At 38.7% G+C, this 20,132-nt stretch overlaps 3 protein-coding genes across 3 annotated transcripts; all 3 read right to left on the reverse strand.

The window, feature by feature from the left end:
- Positions 1-196: 196 nt before the first annotated feature.
- LOC145898193 (galanin receptor 2b-like) lies at positions 197-4,112 on the reverse strand. The gene is made up of 6 exons (XM_082986623.1): positions 4,043-4,112; positions 2,352-2,584; positions 1,818-2,091; positions 1,355-1,520; positions 1,095-1,209; positions 197-475 (listed from the first exon to the last, which is right to left on the reverse strand). The coding sequence occupies exons 1-6, from the start codon at positions 4,110-4,112 to the stop codon at positions 197-199; spliced, it is 1,137 nt and encodes a 378-aa protein (XP_082842749.1).
- Positions 4,113-5,338: 1,226 nt separating this feature from the next.
- LOC145899374 (very-long-chain (3R)-3-hydroxyacyl-CoA dehydratase 3-like) lies at positions 5,339-8,407 on the reverse strand. The gene is made up of 10 exons (XM_082988124.1): positions 8,206-8,407; positions 7,974-8,016; positions 7,816-7,889; positions 7,377-7,550; positions 7,028-7,187; positions 6,831-6,958; positions 6,649-6,761; positions 6,327-6,433; positions 6,134-6,265; positions 5,339-5,894 (listed from the first exon to the last, which is right to left on the reverse strand). The coding sequence occupies exons 1-10, from the start codon at positions 8,314-8,316 to the stop codon at positions 5,815-5,817; spliced, it is 1,122 nt and encodes a 373-aa protein (XP_082844250.1). The 5' UTR covers positions 8,317-8,407; the 3' UTR covers positions 5,339-5,814.
- Positions 8,408-11,142: 2,735 nt separating this feature from the next.
- LOC145899347 (Fanconi anemia group D2 protein-like) lies at positions 11,143-19,001 on the reverse strand. Its single transcript, XM_082988091.1, has 17 exons — positions 18,577-19,001; positions 18,057-18,311; positions 17,712-17,990; positions 17,483-17,647; positions 17,147-17,362; positions 16,676-16,942; positions 16,473-16,597; positions 15,324-16,363; positions 14,745-14,983; positions 14,405-14,565; positions 13,746-14,026; positions 13,234-13,443; positions 12,824-12,942; positions 12,523-12,612; positions 12,250-12,378; positions 11,902-12,049; positions 11,143-11,432 (listed from the first exon to the last, which is right to left on the reverse strand). The coding sequence occupies exons 1-17, from the start codon at positions 18,964-18,966 to the stop codon at positions 11,308-11,310; spliced, it is 4,239 nt and encodes a 1,412-aa protein (XP_082844217.1). The 5' UTR covers positions 18,967-19,001; the 3' UTR covers positions 11,143-11,307.
- Positions 19,002-20,132: the final 1,131 nt, after the last annotated feature.

The raw sequence follows: 20,132 nt of genomic DNA on the forward strand, positions 1-20,132 counted from the left end.
AATAAAATAAAATTTTCCACAAGTTGAAAGCCCGATGACAATCTGTATTTGCCGATGATCGATGTTCCCAATTTGCTGCAGCCAGGTATCTTCAAAACAGTTTTCTAGAACGGGAATGTTTTCTCCGTTGTTACCAACGAACACAGGCATGAGTACAGATGTATCGGAAAAAGTTTTGGAGGTTGTCCCAGGCAAATTATTTTGAGGCTGCAGTGCTGCGGGTCACGTGCGACATCGCGACATGGTCGACTTGTCGACCTTCGTCATTCATTTGACCTTTGCTGAACACGGAGCGATCGAGTTTCTTCACTCTTGCGTCAGTTTGGCGTTGGGATCGGTTGCCCCGAAAGTCGGGTGAGGCGAAGGTGTAAATGATTGGATTCACACAGGCGTGCGCGTACGAAGTACACCGACCAACCATCTTGAGAATGTACCGAAGCGCCCCGTAGCGGAACGAAGAATATTTTTTGGAAATCTGGGACAGAAAGTTCATTTGGTCGCTCACCAAGAAAATGTTTGATTTTAGAAACAAACGGTCAAGTCTGGTCGTATTTGATGCATGACCCTTTGCTGTATGGACTACTGCCTACAGAGTTGTAAGTTTACTAGAAGATGTCAGGCGGTATGGCGTAGTATATGAGCATGCATATTCTCGAAAGTAAATTATAAACACTTTTATTTGTCATCAAGTATTATAGAAAAAGTCTCTTGCGCAAAGTCAAAAACGAGGGTACTTTTTGCGGATAGTTCTGTAATAATTCTTTTCTTTTTGTGTATAAATGTGAAAAAAAAATCATTTTTCATATTGCAAATTATTTCGACAACGGTATAGCAAGTACTGCTCCACGAATAGGCGATTTCTAAAAATTTATCATATGTATATCATTTGTTTCCATTACTTGCTCAAACCAGTCATTGTCGAAATCGGATAGACTACGTGCCTTGGTTTACTTGAATCCAGTTTTGAATTATATACTGTTGCTGCGTCCCGGAGCAATTGTTTTATTTGGCCAATGCGTATTTGGGTAGTGGATTGGCGGTGTTGTTCAGAAAAGCGTTTTAACCTAGAGTCAGACTTAAGTTACATTTCTTACCACCAACACGACGTGAAGATTATGCGGAAGCCAGCAAATAAGGAAGGCAAAAATTAAGGACATCACCATTACTGTGGTTTTCCTGTACGAAGCCGACCCCCGTCGGGAAGTTCGTCTGAAAGCAATTACTAAGTTTGTGAACCAACCGACGACGACATATTTTATTTAATTCAAAGAGGTTTCGGCAAAAACTTATGAAGTTATACACAACGAGATATGAAATTTGACAGAGTAGAGAAACCATTTCAGGAGTTGTTCACCTTCTAATATTTGCCTTTCGTCTGACGAAATACAGCATTTCACGACTGATTAGAATGTACAGGACGGTGACGAGGACGAAGGGAATGCAGTAGGTAAAGATCATAAACACGATGGAGTAGATTGCAAAGGAGGATTTGTCGGACCAGGTACACTGCAATCTGTCATCTGCACAAATATCGGGAAAGTATTTTTAGATGCACAGCGTTTAAAGCAAAACAGTCGCTCGCAAAATTTAGTTTTATCATTGTTTTTGCTCCTAGGTATGATTGTGGGTGGCCAATTTCATAATTGATAAATCTCAAAAAAATATAAAATATATTTTTCATATAGTTTCGGGTTATTAGATTCAACAATACTTTGCTTTGAGTAACTTTATGATCATGCAAACATACAGTTTAATGCAGAGTCCGATTGACTAATATTTGTTTCTTGGTCCAAATGCTAAACCTTTAAAAAACTTACGCGGTTTTAAAACAACAAGTCTGACGTAAACAGCACAGGGCAGTGCGATGATGAGTGCTGCAACCCAGTTAAAGACGATTACAGCAATCCTTCCACAGTGCGTTGGAACCATACTGTTTTGAAACTTGAATGGGTACATTAGCGCCATGAAGCGCATACAGCCGAGCGAACACATGGTGAAGATCCCAGACGCCACGGTCATGTTGCTCGCAAAGTAGTAAAATGTACAGTAGCCTTGCGTGAACGCCCACTTGTGGGAAATGTTCGATACGATCTGTGCATTTGTTGAAAAAAAGTTACGCGATGGAGTTTTTGGAGATTTTTATCTAGTAGAAACTTGGACATTTCACCATCTAGTAGATTATTATCTAGAAGTTAACAATAGGTGGATGGTAGCGATGGGAAACAGTCCATTTAGAACGGATATTTCGTAAAACAAATATAGAAAGGATTTTCTAAGATCCTGTTTTTGCCAAGTAAGCTCAATGACTTGCACAGAAATCCTTCAGCCACTTTTCAACATCCAAAACTTACGTAGTAAGGGGCGTTGAATACGAGATACAATATATCTGCCACAGCCAGGTTAAGTACCAACATGCTGTGCACGGGATGTCTAATGATGCGTTGCGTCATCACCGTCACGAAGATCACCATCAGGTTGCCAACGAGTCCGATAACAAGGATAATCGCTATGGTGACAGGAATGACCACTTCGAAAACTTTGGATGCTGCGGTCATGGCCTCTTTTACTTCCAGCATATCTGCCACTTAAAGTAAAAAGAGTGAATACAAGTTTGCAAGTTCCTTTGAAGATCGGCTGTTTCGAATCGGTATATTTAAAAAACCATACAGTGTTTCCAAACATATACTAAAGGTCATGAAATCCCTATAACAGTACGGATATTGACCTTCTACTTATTTACAAGGCATACAGATGGAATAAATGGCAAAACAAACATTTTTAAAATTGTGTTTTCATAGCGATTAGTGCGGACTCCGCTTGTGCCTATCCGGAAAATGTCTTGTGCCCCCCAGGGAGAGGACAGACCACCGTTGAGATAAGTATAAAACATATTTACGGTGGTGGTTTATAGTGATGGATATTTTCAGGCCGTTTGAGGAAAGCTAATTATCGGAGGTTAAGCTTCACTTGATCTTGATACAACGCTGTATAAAAAATTCATGAACTTGCTTGTGCGAAATTTGAAATGAAGCTCTCTAGTAAGTCTGTAGTAAGTTACGTTTAAAAGATCGGCACATCTATGCATTTACCACTTATTCGTTTTCCCAAAATGTAACGCATGTATATTTTGGTTAATTAAAACAAATAAAATCCACAAAAAGTATTGAAGTAACAACATTTATGTGATACGCAAACGACGAATTTATCCCCCGAAAGTAGGTTGCAATTATGAAAATCGTGTTTGACCTGCAAAAAAAACCTCAACCATAGCGTTGTCAAATCAGGTTTAAGGTTTGGGTTCAAATCAAGGAAATCGCGTTGACTGCAGATGGCGCACGTGTTCGCCGTTGATGGATAGTTGTTATCAGTTTGTTGATGAGACAGTTTTGGGTGGAAGCAAATTACAGATCACTGGAATGAAGAGCCGCCCGATACCTAAGATTGATTTCGTACAACAGTGTCTATAATAACTCTATTATGCAACGCTGGCTAATTGCAATTCTGTAGAAATCGTGTGTCTGTAGAAAAGTGATGGCGTCATCGCCCCAAATCAATCGATAAATAAATAAACAACACAAAGCCGGGAACAACAATTCGGTCTTTTTTCTATGTATTTGCCCCATCTTCATACCACGTAGTTTTTAAATCTATTGGGATTAATTCCAAAATCGTTTAGAAACGTCACCGGGGTTTGTTCAAATAAGAGACGTAATTATAATTGAATATACATTCGCTACCGAGACCAGCGTTTTCTTACATAAAATGACGTATGTATCCCAGGAGACGTGAATGCACACCCTTATGGCCAAAGAGCATCCAGCGGTTTTTGACGTTGCGACAGAAATCGATGTCACACTACGCGCTGTACCCTCACACTCAAGATATCAAAATCAAATTTTGCTGACAGAGACCGATGACGTAATGAAAATCACAACAATCGTGACAAAACACTCAAAACCAATGTACAGTGAGTTTTTTTTACCTTGCCGATAGAAATAAAATCAATAATTAGAAGAATTAATAAAGTACATGTTTAACTTACATTCATCCGAAACCAATGTGGTGATGTTCGAAGGAACCGCCCTCGTTTGACTTGAAACGGCCTCTGTCATTATTTTACACGATTGCTTAACCGAAACTGGGCAACAAGCACTGGATTACGGACTACTCATTTGCAAAATAACATTTAGGCTACGTAAACACAGGACGAAAAAGTATAAAAAACGCCAAATTTCAATCAGCTGTAACCTTGTTCTACGTAAGTGAGATTTAAGGCAACAGTAACAGGATAAAAATGAGCTACGCGAACTTGAATCAATGAGTCTCACATTTCCTGGAAACAATCAATAGAAACTAACTAAAGGCAGGTTTTGTGGCATCTAAACTTTAATCACGTTTTTATCCAACGACACGCTAACATACAGGAGAATGTAGAGAACGCCATTAGTACTTTCACCACACCGTTAGTGTGACCTTGATTTAATTTACCAAATAAATCTGCTACTTTAACAAGTTGAATTATTAACGTCTTTTGGGACAGTTAAATGTCCCTACTCTTCCACAGAAGAATTACACAAAATTTAACCTTTTTTGATATCTTAACATATACATCTTATTAGTTATAAGTTCCTAACTTTAAAATACATAATTTGCGTTATTTGTACTGGGATTTAAAATGAACGAAGGTCACTGCTAGGACACCAAAGGTTATATTACGAGTGCATAAATACATCCTGTTTGGAAAAAGTTGGAATAATCTTTCGATTTTGATTTTCTTCGCCATTGCAGTTGAGTTGCTTTTGAGCAACAAAATTAAGCTTGGACATCCGATTGATTTTTGGAAATTATGACCGACATGAGCAAATATTTAAACACCTTTTTGAAAACAAAGGTAAAAATGACGACCAGAAATCAATTCAACGCCCCCGAACCAATATTGCATTGCCCCAATTGGGACAATGTATGTAATAGCATGCTCTCTTACAGAAATTCAAGTCCTTCCAACTCGGCATATACATCTAATGCCAATCAAAATACAACTATACTTGCATATTCTGCGTACCTATATCTACATAGTAACAACCCCGTAAGTGGAAAACCTTTGCACCGAAACGGCCGTCATAAGACATTCCAGTCAGAATCGTGCGCGAAAAAGGCAAACCCACTGTGAAAGCATTGGGAATTTTTTAAACCTGCTCCGTGCAGAAGGAAGCTTGCAACAATTGCGGGAAATTTACTTTATTGTTGTAAACTTTTGCATTCAGCAGAAATGTAGTTCACACTTAAAGCATACTTAATGGATTTCTGACACAAAATAATTTCTCAAACAAAATTAAATTTTTGCGTTGAAGGAAATCCATTAAACGGCAACGAAACAAAGTAAATGGCAGTGAGGTCCTGCCTAATGCAAGTTTTTTGTGTTGTAAGAAAAAGGTCTAACTTGTTTGGTGTGGCGTCACACGACCTACAAGATTTCCTTCACCTTGCGCTGTTGCAACGCATATTTGTCACCACGCAATAATATAAATTTTTTGTAGGCATTTCTTTGAGTTATGTCGGTGTTTGTTTTTTGTAAGAAATGACACTAATTGAGTTCTTGGCGGGAGAGATGCTTTTCATGCATAACCAAAACACTAAACTGTCTAAAATGAAACAGAAAAAGATAATTAAAATTTTTCTATTTGAAAGCAGGAAAAGAGTTGAAGAGCAGGAACGTCAACATTGCAATCGATAAAGAATGAATTTTCAAATTACTGCCATCGGGTGTTGCTTTACGTATTTCTTCGTATTCGGAAAAGAAGATGATTGCAGAGTTTAGGCTGGTTTGAACTTACGCCTTTTTCCGTATTTTCGTTGTCTCATCTTCCACAAATGGCGCATCAACCCTCCTATACCTGAAATGAGGAATGTAGATAGGAATGGTTGAAATCAACAAGCCACACAAAACCTTAGTTTCGTTATAGTTTGATACAAATTTTAAACTCGGGTTACAAATTTATTTACTCTTGAGCCAAAAATAGATTTTCGAAATCCTTGGAAATTTTAAAGGAGACTTAGAGCATGGCCGTTCCTGTACCCACCTTTGAAAGAAGTTTGTGACTAGAAAGGTAAATTTCTCCAAATCAACACTTACCGACAAACAAAACAACACAGTAGATGTGCAAAAAAGTGGAAAAGCTTATTGTAAAATTCAGAGGATTTGGAAGCGTCAAAGCGTACATAGATTCTTCCTTAAAACGCCGAGCAGCACTTGTGATAATCGTATCTGAAAAATGGACTCGATATTAACTTGGCACACAACTTTTAATGAAAAAGGGTCCACTCACATTCGGCAAAGCCCCCAAAGGGGTAAAGAAGTATCCAGGCATGATACCGCAACCATGTTAAAAGCTTTATTTCCATGTTGAAGGTTTGTGATATATAGTAAGGATATCTGTATTTAAAACAGACAAACCGTTTTTTTTATTAGCTACAAAGAAACTTTTTAATGACACGATTGACTTTCTCCAATATTATTCACAGGAACAAGAAGTCAGAAATTGAAAGATGGACAACACCCGCTTTTTTGGAAGATATTATTCCAGTCTAGCCAGACGACCAATGAATAATGAACAAATTTAGGTTTTGAGGGATGTATTTGTTGACTACCTGATGACTTCAATGGTGCTCCATACAAAAAACAAGTCCCATGCTGCACATTTGGGTAGGTGCTCAGGACCGTTTAGCCACAAACAAAAGAAGGCAAAAGTTCTTCCTGATACCTTTCACAAAAGTGCAATTTTCATGCTTGGTTAAACTGCACGAATACTACAAAGTACTTAAAAACTAACCTGCAAAAATGCCATGTGCCATGGTGATTTGACATAACCCAGTATTCCATGAACAGCTTCCAAGTAGGAGAGCAAAACTGCAAAGATGACTATAGATCCATACATATTATAAGTGTCTGCATAGAAGTCTGTATACAACAGAAACAGAGAAACAGTTTAAAACACACAAAAAATGTTTATACACAGTTTAACTCTACCTGGGCCATGTTTCAAACGACCCACCAATAAGCCACAGAATACTACTGAGTATATGATAAATTGGGCAAGGTTGTACATCGTCAGGTAGAAATTTTGCACAAAGTCTGATAAATTCTCTTCTTTACTGAATTGTTTCAGATCCAGTTCCTTATCTTGTTTCTGAAATAGATTAGAATATTGCTGCAATATTAGGGTGATGATAGGCCAAATGACTATATGGCATTTTTCCTAAAGTGCTTTACAGTTCTGCTCTATTTGAGGAATTTACACAAAACCATCCATTCTAAGACCAATAACAATTAAACAGCAATGGCAAAAAAACTCATAGAAAAACACAAAGTCTTGCACCTTTAATTGTTGTTCTTGTTCATCATCAGATTCAGTCCTCCACCTTTCAAAGTCTAGTTTTAGAAAGTGGGGCTTCTTTGTATTTTCTGGTATAAGTCTGGGCCAGTAACTACCTTGGCCTTGCTTGGTCAGCTGCATTTCAATGCATGTTGGCATCACTTTATAAACACATCCCTGATAACACAAAAATTGGCACACACTTCGGATTTTGTATACAAATCGTCTATACTGTAAAACAGAGGGTGTACAACCTAAAGCTTAGTATGCCCAAACACACCCAAGCAGATTTAGACACAGGCAACTCTGCCATTTCTCATGGACATAGTGATAAAAAAGCATATATACATATGACAGTCCACAAAATTCCCTCTGGTACAAAATTTCTATTTGATGGCATCATGTTGCACACCCCTGCTGTCAGTAACTAAACATAGGTTACCTCTTTATCTATTTCATCATACAAATCCAGGGTAAACTTGTATATGTTCCATCCCTTTGCTCCATGACCTTCGGCTGCAATATAAATGACAAGAGCTTGTTTTTACAGAGTAATCTGTGTTGGAAATAAAATATAAACAACTATTGCAGTCAACAAACCTTCAAATGTGACAGACTTCTCTGTTAAAGATATTTTTGGAACCTGCATGAAAAAATCCAATTAAAACTTGTGTAATGGATAAAAGTTAGGCTTGATTTACATTCAGAAACAATAACTGTTGTTACTACAAAACTGATCTAAAATCTCACTAACAATTTTTTAGATTGTCTGCAAAAAATTGAAACGGAAGAAAAGTATACAAAAATGAATAACTAGAAGGTAAACCGTCACCTTAACATCTCCCACAGTAATTTTTAAACCGATGGTTTCTTTTCTCTGAGCCCAATAAACATTCGGACGCAAAATGTTTATTTCTTCAAAGTCGTTGCCCGATTCTGACATTTTGGGGGCAAACCTGACCGATGTGGTACTACAACAAGGACACTGCCTGCAAAAGAAGCACAGACTTGCAACAAGAAATTGTCCGATGATAAAATTCTCTTCACATGAAAACAAACATTTTTCATTGCCACGAGTGGGCGCCAAAGTTCAATATGAGTTTTTAATTGTTTTTTTTTTATTGTTTAAAGTAAATTAAGCTGAGAAAGGAGTAAATTTTTCGTCCTTGCACCCCTGTTAGTTGATTTTTGTATATTAATGATTGAAAAGCTTGCCCATCAGCCGTTTTAGCATGGTAAAAGAGTTACGCATGTTTTCTTGCAAATTTAAACGCGAATTGCAGTTAGGCTACAGGCTAAACAGTACTGGTTTGTTAATTTATCTTTTAAAGAATCATTTCTTTATTGGTTCATAGTGAAGAGATGAAGGTAAAAGAGCTACAAAACAGTTAAATAAAGTTCACAAGCAGTGCTTTGCGGTCTTTTTTCGAGATGTCTAGATTCTTTAATGGCAATTGCTAGGTTTTCGAAACGATCGAGAAGTGAATTGCCATTGTTTTCCCCATTTGCGGAACTCAAGAGCTGTCAAAAGTACTCAGTGCGCTTGTCGAATGTATAAGCCCATTAACAGGTTTAGTCTAAACCTATATATTGTAACGTTCTTTGTTTACTTGACTGTGGTAAAATTTAGGTTACTCGTGAGGGTGGATAAAAGCGTTCCTGTCGTACTTGCCAAATCAGAATCTTTTAAAGCGCCGAAATTAATTCTTCAGATAATCTAGCTAGAGTATAAGATATTAGAATGTCGGCACGGATGTACTAGGCTATATCACACTACTTTGTACCCTTTACTTTGTTTCGATTGTGTGCGAGCTTTAATCAGATTACGAAGCTTTTTTTTAAACTCGTCCCCTTTCTCTCATACATTAAATAAGACATGTAATTGCAGATAACCGATGCAATTTTGTAACAGTCAGTAGGCCAAATATTAGCAAAATTAAGTTACAATGAATTGTATACAAACGCCAAGTAAAATCAATGACAGAAAAATATCGAATATTCATGGGGGGTTTTCTACCCAACGACCATGCTGCTGTAGTGGGCAACTAAGGTCGCAGACGATCATGAAAGACAGCAGGTAGCAGTTGTGTGAAAAATTTTTGGCTGTTTTTGTTTTTGCTGAAAGTCTCGTGGACTTTTGTCTTTTATTCTTTGCAGGAGAAATCAAAGTGAAGTCGCAGACCCAATGAAGGGATATTTTACCATCTGCTTTCTTAGTGCGGTAATGGCAGTTTTGTCGGTCCTGCTGTTACATGCATTATCGTCTATATGGCTTGACCCTAAAAAGAACCTTAAACTTAACGAGGTAGGCTACGTATTTTTTTTATTTGTTATAAGAGTGAGGTATATAACTAAGCTTTCCAAACAAGAATTATACGTGGAATGTAGGAATTTGTTTACATGACTATTGCGATGGCAACTGCATCTGCTGCTCTGTCTTTCTGTACAATGTCCGTGTACGCAATACAAATCTACTTGGTGTGCAGCGATTATAGCATGGACTTTGAAAGGTAAGATATATTGTGTCCGTTCAAGTCAAATTAGTATAAAAAAAAAAAAATTTATATCGCCTTTACTTTTTACGTACTTCTGTGATGAAGGAGATCTGAATACTTAAAGCAAGTGTCAACAACCAGATTCGTCGCAACGTTTTCCGCATTCGTGAGCATTCCTGTATTCATGACAAGTGGGTTATGCAGGGCTTTCCAAACTGGGGTCGCGGGACGAATTTTGTGGGTCGCATGGCGTTTAGCCTATAATGTCAAAATACATCAGCATTGTCTGTATTTTTTCATATAGTGACGTTTCCAGACATGTAGGTTATGTATAGCGTTACTATTTATCCCTTGAACTTAATCAAACCAAACATTAACTTAGATGACTGTCATAAACAAAGGGTGGCAAAATTTTGTACCAATTGTAATTAGATGCAAGAGAAAGCGCCTGGGAAGCCCTGGGTTGTGTTATTATATGCAAGGAATGTTTTTACTAATATTTCAAATACTCTGCCCTTTGTTATGATCCCGAACGAAATAATGAACCTCTGCATCTACAGGTTTTGGTTGTTACATGTACATGGAATTCCATCGCATGGCTGCCATTATCGGGATAGCGATTTTGAGCGTAAGTGGCCTTTTCATCATCTTCGCTTTTGTGTCCTGTCTACGAGCGTGGAACAAACTGCACAAGAAAGAAACAATCAAAGCACATTCACTCTACGGAAGCTGCCACCAACGGTGCACGGAGTTGGAAATCAACCGACGGGCGCTGCAGGAGTACTTCGAGAGCAAGAAAGCTACAAGCAACAACGCGGGTACGATGAAAAACGAATTACCGAACCTACCAAAACCACAGCAGATTGAACTAAACATCAGTCAAGGGTCCACAGCCGCCGAAGCAACAGAACTCCCCGTATTGTCACCGACCGTTTTGAGAGTGAAAACAATCAGTTGCGCCAAGGAAAGGCCACCGATTGTAAAACGTCGGTCCCAACCGAATAAATCAGGTGCCACGGAAGTAAAAGACAACGACAGCGTTTCTACGCTGGTTTAAGCCTTCCGTAAAAGGTCACTTCTCGACCCACAAACTGTTTAAAGATTAAGAGGCAGTATTGTTATTTCGCGTGCAGGGTGATGAGTTTTATACAGGATTTTTTTTTGTATTCGGGAAAATCCTAATCACGTTGTTTTGCCAAAGTTAAACAATTAGTGTTTGAAAGCAATTTAAAACTGGTTTATTTAGCAGTTTTGTTTGAATATAGTGTTCGGTAGAAGCAATGGAACAGAAAAAATTAAAAAAAATTTACAAACAAGTAATCTGCAGTGTATATCATACACTCCATATGAAATGGCTCGAAAGAACCGAAAAGAACAACTGTAGTCAGATATTGTTTGACAGAAAGCTTAGACAACAGCCGAAAAGCATACGAAATACGTTAGTAACTTTCGCTGTACGACTGTTGTGTTGTTTTGTTTGGTTCGGTTGTCTCTTCGTCGGGATCGTCGTCGTTTTCTTCGTCTGATGTTGGATCAACGGGAACTTGCGACAGGATTTCTTCTCCTACATGGGCGAACACAGTAAACCTTTAATCCGGATTCGATTAGTCGGACAAACTCAACTGGATAGGCGAAGTTATTATCCGGATTAGTGTTATCAATAAATGAAACGTGGAATAGTGAACGGAGGTGGGAACATTTACCCAAATCCGGATTACGACATAATCAAGGTGCATGACATTGTTGGTTGGAACCGTTTTCTAGCTTAACTTACATATAAGACCTATATTTTTGTGCTAATTTTTTGTACCAGAGTAACATTCTCAAACATGTAAATTCTTCAAGGAGGAAACTTTAAAATTTAAAAACTGAAAAAAATTTCCAACAAACTTATAAAAACATGCCAAAAGTAGAGTGAAGTCACATCAATTGATGACGTAACAACAAGTTTAGGAACGATCATCGAATCGACGTTAGCTGGGCAGTTTATTAGCGTACAAAGCGGACTATTTGACTAAAACACGCCAACTTACCCTGAAGATTCCTGTTTTTGAGATTTCCAAGCCAGAAAGCCTCATGGCAGTTGTGCAAAACCATGAGCGCCTTCACGCGAAACACAAATGTTTCGAGACTTCGTTTGAGAGCAGGGACATGATTCGTGAGCGACGAGTCTTTCGAGATCTGTTAAAGTTATGTAGTTTTTATTCGCCTGTTTGTGATCAGAGCTACAGTTTGTATTTTAAAGTGCGAATGTTATTTACACTTAATGTATCGGTGACGTAACATTGAACCAACTTTAATATCACTCAGAAATAGCTTCGAATCCAACAATGTATTTTGCATTACTAAAAGACTCGAACAAAGCGCACTTCTATCCATACCTTGGAATGACATGCGAGGTATTGCAACTGACGTGTGCTGCTTTGGATTTTCTTTATGAGGTTGATGACGTCATCTTGATGTTCGCAAAACGTCATCTCGCAGGCCGGGATACCCGTCCGCACGAAGCTCTGTGGCAACAGAAACGTTGCAGAACGATGAAGTAATTTACTATGTTCTATTTAAAGTTGCCCAAGTCTTAGACCCATCGTTTTTTTTTAAACCTGAAAGATTTTATAAAATTTATAAAAAAAACAACAACATTATGGTCCCACCTCAACAATAGACTTGGCATGTTTAAGGGCTGGGGCGATCGTGGTACGCGAGGAAAACGACTTCAAAATATGGATCAACAGCTCCAAGACCTGGTAAAAAACAGTGACGCGTAACCGACAAGGATGTAACCAAGGCATTTGTTTAGTTTTAGACAAGCGAGGTTTCATATTAAAAACAACACTACTTCGAGCAAGGCAATGTCATACTAGTCATTTTTTGCCAGAATGTAACTAGTTGAAAAAGCATGAAAAGAGTTGACTTTACCAATTGAGAAGGAAATTATGTTTCAGTTAAAATCACCTTGACGACTTCACTCCACTGAAGAAGTAACTCGACGTGATCAACATTAGCTTGATTCGACCTCGCAGAAGAAGGGGAGGGGATGGCCGCTGCTTCGCTACTCAAAACTTCAATCAAACCTGAAAAATCAATGTGTAAAGCGAACAAATCGTTTTCTACTGAAGTGCTTTCGGTCCGGGTGCCACTAGAAGAAGTCTTTCTCTCAATTCAAATTTAAGCGAAATTTTAGGCATCTGCCAGTGTTCCTCAGAAATTTTATTGTTTTTATTATAGTAGTGTTTATGTCTTACTTTGCGATATATTCGCCAACGTTTTTCACCACTGCCTTCTTATGATACTGTTCTGAAAGTTACCAGTTACAAGTGGATAACAGTGGTCAATGGTTTGTGGTTATTTCTTGCCATAAACACCTTTGTAGAATATGTAGAAGTTGGCTCTGGTTAATAGAGGAAAGGTGATGTGGTTTTCGTCCTCATCGCGTTCTGCGGTTATCTCGTCTCCCAGAATGTCAGGTAAAGCTTGTTTGATGAACGTCTCCATGCTGTCAAGTCGATCTTCGCTGAACTTCAGGAAGGCCGTGAAAAACGATTGCAGGGCAGGATTGGCCTTTGACGGATTGCCTGGAAGTTACGATTGGACAATGCTATTACAATGTATGGTGACGATTTATCAACGAACGTGGTGCTTACATGTGTTCATTTAGTTTATCCGAAGCGTTTCTTATTTGTGTAACAAAAAAAGGTAATGCTTACAAAATAATAAATAAAAAAGTTAGACACGGTCCTAGTTTGACTGAAGCGATATAGTCAGGTAACAGTTGGTTAAAAGAAGAATTTTTATGGCAGCTTTTTATGCAGTAAACTACGACGTGTTTCAATTGATATTAAAGAACAAATAAATGAAACATCTAATAATACCACACCTGCACAATCATTCCAATCCACTTTCAAAAACCCATCCGCCACAGCGGAGACCTTTTTGGCCATCCAAGCATGTTGCGACTTGTTATCTGCAGCCAGTTCGTGAAGCAATCCGAGCAGTTTAAGAAAAAGGCACGCGCATGACGAGGTTGGTACAACGGTAGAAAACTTCAGTAAGTATCGAAAGGTTTCGGATAGCAGAGTGGAGAAGTTATCGGCTGTCGAATCGGAATTGGAGGATTTGGAGAAGCAAGCCAAAAATTCATGCAATTTTGACTGGCTGCTGTAAAAGAGAGTTCGAAAATAAAACGAATTGGATACAAGGCTCTACATCAAGGTTTCTATACTGTGGGTGCACGGACCCTAAGGGATTACAGTAACCTATATCTTGGGGTCCAAAGGACCTTCCCAACCATAAAAACTTTACAACGATGAAGTTCGTTTTGTGTGCGGACATCATCAAAAAAGGTTCTCAAATTTTTTGTCGGTTATTGTGGGTCCACATATTTAACTAAAATGGCCAAGTGATCCACAGATCCTAACGATTGGAGAAACCCAGCTCTTATTGCAAAGTTTCTGGGGATTATTGCCTTGGTAATTTTTAAGTTTTCAATACACCATAAGCACGTGGTAGTCATGCCGACTTGCACTTATTTCTCACGTTTTGTTGTCACGGTCATTGCTCCATGATAATACGGATAGAAATATTTCCACAACGTTCTCGAAGCACTGAGCAATCTCTTCATGCTGTTTGAGAAAAATACCGGAGTTGATGGAAGACACACTGTCATCGGAATCCCCACCATCAGGTACAGAATCACTCTGCAAATCACACGTAATATATCACGAATGTTGTAAACGCTGGAGTCAAAGCACACGGAAAAGCTATGAGACGAAACAGAGACGGGGCCCGAAAAGAGCAACGTTTGAAATAATGTAAGTTCTTGATATTCACTTCTACTCTTCAATTATATGCGCCTTCTTTTTAAATCCAAGATTACCTTTAAATTCTCCCCCAGCGCAGTTAAATGCTTCTGCAAATACTTTGTGAGATCGACAACTTTGTCCAGGACGTCTTTCGTTGAAAGTTGGTCAAGTTTTTCGAAGCCAACGTCGCTGTTTTTACTGCCGCCCTTGTGGCCAAAACCAGGTGGAAGTTTGTTGGCGACCAAACGATGTTTCACCTTCTGCTTGAGGTCAGTCAACAAATACAGAAGATGGGAGGGCAGAATACGGCATTCTGCATATAGCAAGCACTGTAAACTCAGTTATAAACAGGAAAACAGCTATACATGCGTTGATAAAAAGTATAACGACACATGTTTCCTGGTAAAAAGATTTGGACATGACAACCACATTCACGCAAATTGTGGAGCATGTTGTTCGTAGCATATACGCTTAAAATTATGGTTTAAATATTTGTAATAGAGAAAACGTCAAAAAGTGACTACAGGAATCAGCCTGTGCAAGTCGGTGACTGACGGATCTGTCTTTACAAATCAATATTATATTCATAGATACAGTAAAACAAGACAAACAAGCTAAAAACTAAAAATATTCTAAGGAAATAACTTCCTTACCTTGCGTTGAAGAATCGGGAGGATTTCCCTTTTTGAATTCAACTCTATATCGCAGTAGTCCGAACACATCTATGTTCATTTCACGCAAGTGTGGTCTAAGCATTGCTGGTGTGACGACCACCGCAACACTTGCTTGCTTCTCCTTATGCAGTTTCTTCATATCGGCAGTTGTAGCGTTCAGAGTTTGGTCAATGGTTTTCGATAGTTTTTTCGCTTCGGAACTGGACCCGTGGCTTCTCCAGGCAACTGTAGTTGTTTCTCGTTTTCCACTTCCCATGAATGGAGGCACGTAACCGTTTGGAACATGGTGTACGAGTCGTTCCAAAGTGCTTTGCAATTGACAGGCCTGCTTTAGGCGTTCAAGAACGTTGGATTTGCATTCATCGTCTGTTTCACACGCGAACACGGATATCAGTTCCCGGAACCAGTTGACAGTGGCAAACACGGAGTCTAGGATGGTCGACATCTGGTCAGTGGATAAGGTTTGGAAGGTGTTTGTGTCCTCATATTTGGAGCTGTAGATCTGAAGCGGACAGCACAACAAGACATCGATTTCGCCGAGAGAGTTGCTGAGGCGTTTCTCCAGCGAGGCAATGGCGCAAAACAGCGAACACAGGAGGGGAGACGTCTGCTTCAGACTGCGGTGATTTTCACTTGCTATTTTTATCAGTACGTCGTTTTGGGATTGTTCATCCTGCGGAAGCAAGCAGTAGCGCAAGCAAGTATCCAGTTTATTTTGACGTTCCGCGGACGAGCTTTCCCCCGCTGTGTTACCGAGAAAATCCTTTTCGAGCTTGATACGAGCGTCTGTGCTCACTTTTTTGGCCAATTTCCGGCAATTTTCTTCGTTTTTTGCAAGAAATGCGAGGTACACTTCGTCATAGAAGGTCGCCCAACCCTGGTAGTCGTTTCGTAGCAGGTAATTTAGAGTTTGGAGAAGTGAGGAGAGTTCTTCGTTTACATTAAAGTTTTCGTCTTGGTCCATCCGCGAGATGGCAATCATGGTTGCCACGCAACCGATAATCCCAATGCGGTGATATCTACGTAATAAAAATAGTCATGCAAACTTGATTTTAAAACGGGATGTTACGGATACGCGACAAATCACGTCAGAGAATTACCTCAAATCATTTTTGTTTTTCCACTTACTTGTCAGAAGTATGATTTAGTTGCTTCTGGAGGATCATGTGCATCTCATCCCTCATCCCAAGGGTGAAAGCGTCATTACATTCATTGTATGCAAGGGCAGTAAGAATACCATAAGATAATCGCACCTATGACAGAGAATAGTTTAAAAACTGTTCAGAACAATGATCATTAAAATGTTTTGAAAACTGAAGACAGAGATTTACCTGCGGAAGTGTCATAGTGTCCATGCGATCCAATGCTTCTCTGACATAATTGGCATATGAGTTGAGTGCTTCAGGTTTTGTAGAAGCCACAAAGCTTAATACTTCTAATGCAGTATCTGTCTCCGTTGTGCCACTGTTAGATGCACCACTAATGTGTTCTACCAAGTATCCAATCGCCTCTTGTCTGCAGAAGTTATCCATATGTAGGAGAAACATTTTGTACAGCAGCCCTCCCATGTTTCTCACAGAAGATGTTGAATTCCATACCTACACATGGATTTAGCGGATTAAACAAAACCCTTTACATCTTCATACTACTGTGAATATATTGAGAGTGTTCCACAACAACTTTCATGATATTTGCTTTGCCTTTTTCCTTAACTTCTACAGTGTAATAGTGCATAACATTTACAGTGAACATATAGGTATAAAATCACTCTTATGCAATGTTGCAGTACTTTTATATATTACCATGTTCTTGGCTAATTTACAGATACTCCTGAAGTGATTGTGGAACAAGTAAGAACACTGTTCAAATGTCGTGGTAATAACTGCTATCGGTAAATGATTGTTACGTATTTTCGAGTAAAGCAAAGCAGTTGCTTGTTTGGATTGCTGAGGGCTGTGCACGAAACACAACAGGAACAGACAAACAATGTCGCCAACATGAACATCTAAGTTGTTAACCTAAAACAAACAAAAAAAAACACTTATTTCTATTAATATTATAACAAAACAAAACAATATGTCAGTACACACATTCAGACTTCACATAATGCTGGCGGTGCCAACTACTAACACACTAACTTTTTCCAATGCAGAAATCCACGCAGATGCTACAGCATTATGAAATTGCATTGAAGAAAACACAGCTTCGGCAATCAAAGTAGTGCTTGTCCTTACTGATGTGTTGTCTTCATCAGCTGTTAACAGCACTGCAAAATCCAGGTGGGGTCGTAACTCAGTGATGACCTAAAAGCACAGAAAATATTTCTCTGTGCACAATTGTTTACATAAATACCCAATGTGCTCACACCTCTTTTGCAATATCTGAGGATTTGCTTGACTTCAGCAAATACTTAACAATAACTGGCATGTCCTCCACCAAACCACTTGCCAGATTGGATACAGCCAGATTTTGAATGTCCTTGGCCATTGAGTTGCTAAGTTCAAGATTTGACAGTGCATCAAATATGGCTGATGTTATGTTTTCTGGACCGTTATTCAGTAAGTCGCAAAATGTTGAAGCAACAACAGAGTGGTCACAATCATCAGTCAATAAATCAGGTACAAATGAAATAATGTCACAAGCAACCTAGCATAATATACATACAAGTTGTAGCAGTACAATATATGCTTGATTTTTGGGAGACAATCTTACCCCTGACTGCATAACAGATGCCATTTCCAACAGTTTTGATGCAAGCTGGCTGGATTCATTTATGTAATCAAGCCACCGGAAGTGGTTTAAAATCAACCTTGGCATGTTTGTGACATCCACACCTCCTGACACAGTAGGATTCAAATCAACTTTCACATTCTCTTGCTCAGTGTAAAGTGCAAGTTTCTTTATCAAAAAATTAACCACATCACTTTGTAGTTCATCACAACCGAGAAGCAACTTGATCAAGGAATCCTGAAAGAAGTTTAAACATTAGGGCAATTTTCGGTGTTTGAACTGGCCATGCAATTATTACAAAGCCACCAAATACTTTATATATGACAAAAAGTTGGTAAATTGGATTAACGGCCAATGTTGATTGTGAAAACCAGCCATTTTTTGCAAACAAATCTATCAGTTTATTTTTTCTCAATGAAATTCAAATAAATTTGCACAGATGTACATTTTTTATTGTGGATGAAATATTTAAATTCTGTTCAAACTTTTCTATAGTTTTTACCTGTAAGATGTCACTGGTCTGTGAGGAAAAATCAAGGACATCATTACTGTCCATCTCGGATGGAAAGAGTGCGGCAACAAACATATCTTCATCTTTCATTGTTTCCTCCAATGTTGAAAAGAAATCTTGCAGCGAATCCGACAAAATGTCACGCCCCATGAGAAACTTTATCAGTCTTTGCCTAAAAGTGTGGCCTTCGCATCCAATCTTATTTCCTTTGTATCCAAATTGAAACCCGACCTCAGCCAAGGAATTTGTGAAAAGGTTGTTGCAAACAGTTTTATTTTCATTTCCATTTTTCGAAGGTTTGGATCGGCGTTTTTTAGCCGAACCATTTGTTTTTTCCTGGGTAACTACCAGAGCTTTACGTTTTTTGTTTACAGCTGACATTACGTCGTTTTATCTCAAACTTTGTAATCAACCAAATTTTGTTGTTTTGGTTCATTTTCCCGCCAAGTGTAAAATACATCCAATGAGCTGAAATTTCGCTAGCGTTGTAAATCTGGCCAGGCTTTTCGGCTTACAGGTCCAGTATCGGCAAATAACACAGAAAATTTGAAATCAGCAATAATTTTATGGTAAGCTAAAAGGGTAAACGTACTTTTTAAAATAGTCCTCTAGCTCCGCCACACGGATGTTTATTAAAATAGTCCTCTAGCTCCACCACACAGATGTTATTTAAAAATATTCCTCTAGCTCCACCACACGAATTTTATTGAAAATAGTCCTCGAGCACAACCACACGGACATTATTTAAAAAGTCCTCTAGCTCTACCACATGGATATTATTTAAAATAGTCCTCTAACTCCATCAAGCGGTTTTAGTTATTTTCATTTTTAAACTCTCCAGAAACTGACGATACCTGATCGGGATTCGTGCCCAGGACATCCTGGGTTCAAATCCCGGTGCTATTTTAAATAACATCCGTGTGGTCACTGTAAGTTAGAAATAAATCGAACTGTTCTGCCATATTTGGGTTGAAGCTACATTTTCCTTTTTTGCCAGTTGCGTCCTTGTTTCTTCACCACTGCGAGAAAAATTTAATTGCATTCTGTCGCATTTTGCGCCGTAATTTCCTTTACCGACCGTATTTAAGGTCAAATCAATTTTCGGCCCTTTGCTACGCATACTTGCATCGTATGCAAGTTACTAATTGCCACTGAGTCCTGTCGTAACTTTACAAAGGGGTGTCATGATTCCTTGGCATGACTATTATACCTTGAGCAAACGAATTAAAATGAGCATTTTGAATCTTAATTAATCCGAAACGGAACTGACTATTTTTTCATGCAGTTACATGTAGCAATGACGATGATTAGTGACGGTTTTTGATGCTTCGTGCATGAAGCGTGTGGAATGTGTATGTCCCTTGTGTACAGTCCAGACAGGTAGGCTACCGGTCTACGGCCCTTGTGGTTGTAGACCCCCGGTGTAAAACACTTACCGAAATCCAAAATAAAACAATAAAGTGGAACTGAACAAATCGCTCTGATCGGATTCATTTATTTAAATCAAAACTGAAGCTGAACCTATCGATAGTGAACTTTACAAACCG

The sequence above is a fragment of the Ascidia mentula genome, chromosome 4 (genome assembly GCF_947561715.1).
Source record: "Ascidia mentula chromosome 4, kaAscMent1.1, whole genome shotgun sequence".
Lineage (NCBI taxonomy): Eukaryota > Metazoa > Chordata > Ascidiacea > Phlebobranchia > Ascidiidae > Ascidia > Ascidia mentula.

What these genes read in the sequence shown, in the direction of transcription:
- LOC145899374 (XM_082988124.1), bottom strand. Translation starts at nt 8,316, where the DNA reads ATGTCAGAATCGGGCAACGACTTTGAAGAAATAAACATTTTGCGTCCG. An exon ending in AGCACCATTGAAGTCATCAG is followed by an intron (nt 6,434 to 6,648) that starts GTAGTCAACAAA and finishes TTTTAAATACAG; the next exon opens with ATATCCTTACTATATATCAC. An exon ending in CTGTGTTGTTTTGTTTGTCG is followed by an intron (nt 5,895 to 6,133) that starts GTAAGTGTTGAT and finishes TCCTCATTTCAG; the next exon opens with GTATAGGAGGGTTGATGCGC.
- LOC145899347 (XM_082988091.1), bottom strand. Translation starts at nt 18,966, where the DNA reads ATGTCAGCTGTAAACAAAAAACGTAAAGCTCTGGTAGTTACCCAGGAA. An exon ending in CATCTGTTATGCAGTCAGGG is followed by an intron (nt 17,991 to 18,056) that starts GTAAGATTGTCT and finishes ATATTATGCTAG; the next exon opens with GTTGCTTGTGACATTATTTC. An exon ending in ATGCCAAGTCTATTGTTGAG is followed by an intron (nt 12,379 to 12,522) that starts GTGGGACCATAA and finishes CTGTTGCCACAG; the next exon opens with AGCTTCGTGCGGACGGGTAT.
- LOC145898193 (XM_082986623.1), bottom strand. Translation starts at nt 4,112, where the DNA reads ATGACAGAGGCCGTTTCAAGTCAAACGAGGGCGGTTCCTTCGAACATC. An exon ending in CACATTGGTTTCGGATGAAT is followed by an intron (nt 2,585 to 4,042) that starts GTAAGTTAAACA and finishes TTTTACTTTAAG; the next exon opens with TGGCAGATATGCTGGAAGTA. An exon ending in TATTCAACGCCCCTTACTAC is followed by an intron (nt 2,092 to 2,351) that starts GTAAGTTTTGGA and finishes ACAAATGCACAG; the next exon opens with ATCGTATCGAACATTTCCCA.